The sequence below is a fragment of the Elephantulus edwardii genome, unplaced genomic scaffold, assembly GCF_000299155.1.
Source record: "Elephantulus edwardii isolate Elephantulus edwardi_28Jun2011 unplaced genomic scaffold, EleEdw1.0 scaffold00006, whole genome shotgun sequence".
NCBI lineage: Eukaryota > Metazoa > Chordata > Mammalia > Macroscelidea > Macroscelididae > Elephantulus > Elephantulus edwardii.
Window position 1 is genome coordinate 13,728,526 of NW_006399756.1, and position 4,779 is coordinate 13,733,304.

Sequence of the window (4,779 nt, forward strand, 5' to 3'; positions counted from 1 at the left end):
CCTTAAAATACACCCTGAGGTCTGCCTCCAGGACCCAAGACACCCCAGGAGCCCGGCAGAATGGGGATTTGCCCCAGGTGGAGCCGAGAGACCCCACTCCTTCCCGGCTGTCCGTCCGGGCGACCCGAGGCGGAGGAGGTGGCGCGGGGCTGGCGGGGCGCGCCGGGCTGAGCGGAGCCCTCGAGCCGCCACCCACACTCGCGCCCCCGCCCTCGCCGCTCCCCTCAACCCCCAGCCCCCTCCCCCGCCCGCCTCCGCCCCCATTCTTGGAATTGTGTGGAAAAATTCTCAGCCAAACCTCCCACCTCTCCTCTCCTCCCCACTCCGTTTAAAAAGCCCCCTTTCCTCCGGCCCCTGCGCTCTTTGTGAATGAGGGCAGGGACAGGGCCCTTCCCCCGCCCAGGAGCCACGCCAGCCCGCCGCACTCAGAGGACTGTTTGTTAATAGTCCAATTAGATAATTGCCATCTTTCACTCCTTTTGCTCCGCATTTCCCATAAAGGAATGAATGGGGAGAGCGGCGTGGAGAGGGCTTCTGCCCCGGCAAGGTGACGAGAAGGGCTGGAGCATGCTCCTTGCACAAGGCCATGCGCTTGAATTGAATCATTGTAGCCTAATCAATGCTCTTATTGGATTACTGGCTGTTGCTTTTCTCAAAGATATTGTAGCAGAGACAATGAAATAGCTGGGGGAAAACTTTTTTTTTGAAGCAGATCTCACAGTTGAGATTTTCTCTGCGCTCGCCCTCGCCCTTTCCCTCTCCCTCTCTCTCTCTCTGTCTCTCTCTCTCCCTCTCCCCCTCTCTCTCCCGCTGGACTTTGAGCACAAAGCTGCCCTTTGAAAGGGCTGCTCGGGCGGCTGCTGGAGGTGCGGGCATGAACAAACCCAACGGGAATTAAAGCACGAGAGATGGCAGTTTAAGATGGCTGTCAGCGGCGAGGTGTGTTAAGGACGACTTTTTGGGGCGCAGGCTCGGCTCTTGAGAGCGCGGGAGACACTTTGTTTAGGGAAAGTTTTCCTTCCCCTCCTCCCCCACCCGGGCCACTGCTTACTGCTGCTGCTGCTGCTGCTGCAGCGAGTGTGTGTGCGGGGGCCGGGGCTCCCCTCCCCGCCCCCCTCCTTCAGCGCTATCTGGCGAGTGTGGCGGGGACCCCTCTCCAGCCAGTACGTGTGCGGGAGGGTCAAAGGCAAAGGGAAGTTAATGGTGCCTGCTAATGGTACCACCAATTCAGGATGAATCTTGTCAAAAGTTTTTCTGGAAGTGTGGGTCTTTGATTGTGTGTTTCCTGAAAGCAAGACCAATCATTTCCGTTTATTCACTGGCTAAACCCCTACTTGATTGGGGACAAGGACAGAAACCATCCATTACGATCTGATATATTATCCAAACAATTTAGTGTATTCATGAGGTAACCGAAACGTGGGGGCTGCGAAATTACCCGTAATCAGTTGCAGCAGCGAGTGCGCGTCCCCCCGGGTGTCGGACAACGACGAGTCGCCGGCTCGGCACAGGCGCGCGCGGCAGCATCCGGGAGTCGCGCTGCTCGCTCCCCGATCGCCAGGCTGGGGACACTGGACGTGCTCGGAGGACGCGGGCGCTGACCAGGCGGCCTCGCCGCTGCGCCTCCGGATCCCGGATCCCGGACCGGACCGGCCGCCTGCGGGCCAGCGCGCCACTTGGCTGTCGCCGCTGAGCCGCAGCCGCCCGGCGGGGACACTTGCCGCTCGTCGCTCGCTGGGCCCCGCGTGGGGGCTGCGTTCTGGGGGTTCGTCCCCACTCTGCTGGTTGGGGTTGTGGGTTGTTTTTTTTTTTTTTCTTCCCTCCTTTTTCTTCTTCCCTTTTGTTGTTCTTGCCTCTCCTATGTTCGGGAAACCAGACAAAATGGACGTTCGGTGCCACTCGGACGCCGAGGCTGCCCGGGCCTCGAAGAACGCGCACAAGGACGGCCACGGCCGGGAGAGCAAGGGCGCCGACGGGAGCCTCCCCGCCGCCTTCCTCAAGGAGCCGCAGGGCGCCTTCGCCTCGAGCGCCGCCGAAGACTGTAACAAAAGTAAAGCGGGCGCCGCCGGCGACCCTGACTACTGCCGCCGCATCCTGGTGCGAGGTAGGCACGCGGGGCTGCGGCTTGTCCGGGACCGAGCCGGGCACCGCTGCCACTCGGACAAAGTTGCCGCCGCCGCCCGCCCGGGGGCCCCGCCGGCGCGCGCTCCAGGGGCCTCGGCTCTCCAAGCCCCGGGCCCCGCCGGCCAAGCTGCCCGAGGCCGAGGAACCGCGCGCGGAGCCGGGCCCAGGCTGCGGCCTCCGAGCCGGGGAGGGAGTGGGGACTCTGGAGGACGTGAGCGCGGAACGGCCCCTTTGCGGGCCTGCACTGGCGCGCGGCGTCTCGTCCTCGGCCCCCGGGCGGCTGCGCGCAGCGCGCTCGGCTCTGGGCTCCGGGCGGAGAGGCCGGCACCGCCCCGCCCGCGATCTCAGGGCCAAGCGCGGCCCCTCTGGGTCGCTCCTCCCGCTGTTCGGTCCGGAGGGAAAACGCTCCCCAGAGACAAGGCGGAGGGGCGCGAGCCGCAAGAGGGGGGACCCAACAGTGCAGCCAAGCAGCCAAAGCCCCTGGGCCGGAAGGAACAGCCCCTCGAATTATTTTCTACTCTGCCCGGGGAGCCCCCGCCCTCAGCGCTGTGGAGTTAGTCTCTGGGCCCGCAAACCCCCGCAGCGCCGCACCTCCCCGGTTGTGGCCCGCTCCCCGCCCCTGGGACTGCAGACCGCTCGGATGGTGTCCGCGGAGCCACCCCTGGTCAGGGAGGCGAAGGAGGGTGCTGATGGCAGGCGTCTCCCGTTCCCCAGATGCCAAGGGGTCCATCCGGGAGATCATCCTGCCCAAGGGCCTGGATCTGGATCGGCCCAAGCGGACGCGCACGTCCTTCACGGCGGAGCAGCTCTACCGGCTGGAGATGGAGTTCCAGCGCTGCCAGTACGTGGTGGGCCGCGAGAGGACCGAGCTCGCTCGCCAGCTCAACCTCTCCGAGACCCAGGTACCCAGAGGCCGGCCTCCCTCCCTCCCACTCCCAGCGGCTCTTCATTCTCCACCTTGCACAGCTTCCGGGGACAGGCAGAGGGGATGGGAGGACGCTGGAGAAAGGCCCAAGGCTTTGTGTGCTTCCACAGCCATGTCCTTCCCCACGCAGGCCCAGAGCTTCCACCCAGGCCTGGCCCAGGAGGCCCCAGATTCTGTCTTTCTGGGGGGGAAAATATATATATATATTTTTTTGGGGGCCCTCTTTCCTGCTTGTTTCTGGTCTGTGAGGAACTGATTTTTGCACCTGCTTGAGCACCTCATTTTGGCCCTATTTCCCGCGGCCGTCACCTTCTTCAGTATAAAGTAGACCCATTCTGCAGGAAGTGAGGATGAGGCTCACACCCCCTGGGTCAGGCTGTGGGTGAGTCGTTGGGATTAGAAAGGCTCACGCCTGAAATGCCACTTGTGCACCTGGGCAGCCCTGCCCCTTGTCCTCCTAACCTCCGCTGTGCCTGGGGCTATCCCCAACCCTGGGCACCACTTTGGGCTCTGGCTAGACACTGTCCTGTGCACGCTTTGGTTTTGTCCTTCACATTAACTCCATGAGGATGTAATTGGAGCTGGTGGTGGGGACCCTGGGCCCAGTGACACTGAAGCCTGAGCTCTTTGCCCTGTAGAGGTCATATAGGATCTGGTCAGGATGTGCTTGTCATGGGCCTAGGGAGGACAGCTCTCCTTCTGATCAGCCCGGAAGCCAGTGCGTGCTATGCTGGGTGTGGGATTCGGAGGCAAAGCTGGATACTGAGGCGGGAACAGACAATGCTCTTTTTGAGTCTCAGTTGGTACGGTAGCTTTGCAGCTCTCTCCATCCTAGTTTACAAAAATTGAGGTGTCCTTTCCCTAGAGCTGCCCAGTTCTGTGCTGGGGCCCAGCTGGGTATGACAGTACAGGGGAAGAGAGCTGAGGGGAGAGAATTCAGTCCACTCCTCTCCCCTGGTTTCCTCCAAAATTAGACCAAAAAGCCTGGCCCATTGCTATCCTCTCCCTGCTAGGAATCTCAGAGTTAGCAGTAGCATGATAAATTATGAGCATCCCAGCTGGTACGGAAGAGGGGTGGAGAACGCTTGGCCTGCGAAGCCAGGCCTTCCTCCTGGCCCTTTCCACGGTCTCCTTTCCTAGTTCACGGTCAGCTCGGGCTCCGGGCTCGGGCAAACAGAAAACAAGTTATTGCTGCTCTCACCCTTCCTGGAGTTAGATTTGAGCCTTTGCACCGGGACCCTCTGTCCTAAAAGGCCTAGAGACAGGTTTTGGAAACCCTGGCTTCCTGCTTCCTAAACAGCAGTGCTCAGGCCTTGCTGCCCCACAGTTCTGCGCCCCAAGCTGGGCTGCACCGTGGCCTGTGAAAGTCCTTCTGATTTCCCTTCGGGTTCGATCCTTTGGTATTTGGAGACCGCCCTGGCCTGGAATCCCTGGCTCGGAATCGAATCCCAGTGGTGCTGTGTGGCCCTCGTGGTGCCGACTCTGGGCCTCACCCTCTCGGCTGCTGGGTGGGGCTGGGAAAGGGACCCTGGGCCTCCCTGACGCCTGGTCTCTGCGCTTCTTCTCTCCCACCCTCCCCGCCGTCCGGGGCGCAGGTGAAGGTCTGGTTCCAGAACCGGCGCACGAAGCAGAAGAAGGACCAGGGCAAGGACTCGGAGCTGCGCTCGGTGGTGTCCGAGACGGCGGCCACGTGCAGCGTGCTGCGGCTGCTCGAGCAGGGCCGCCTGCTG

At 62.1% G+C, this 4,779-nt stretch overlaps 1 protein-coding gene across 1 annotated transcript in view; it reads left to right on the plus strand.

Annotated features, from left to right (window-relative positions):
• The first annotated feature begins 1,860 nt into the window (after nt 1–1,860).
• VAX1 (ventral anterior homeobox 1) overlaps nt 1,861–4,779 on the plus strand; it is a 3,406-nt gene continuing 487 nt past the window's right edge. The window contains exons 1-3 of the mRNA XM_006880154.1: nt 1,861–2,104; nt 2,839–3,026; nt 4,645–4,775. Coding sequence (XP_006880216.1) covers nt 1,861–2,104; nt 2,839–3,026; nt 4,645–4,775 — 563 coding nt within the window. The remainder of the gene's footprint in view (nt 2,105–2,838; nt 3,027–4,644; nt 4,776–4,779) is intronic.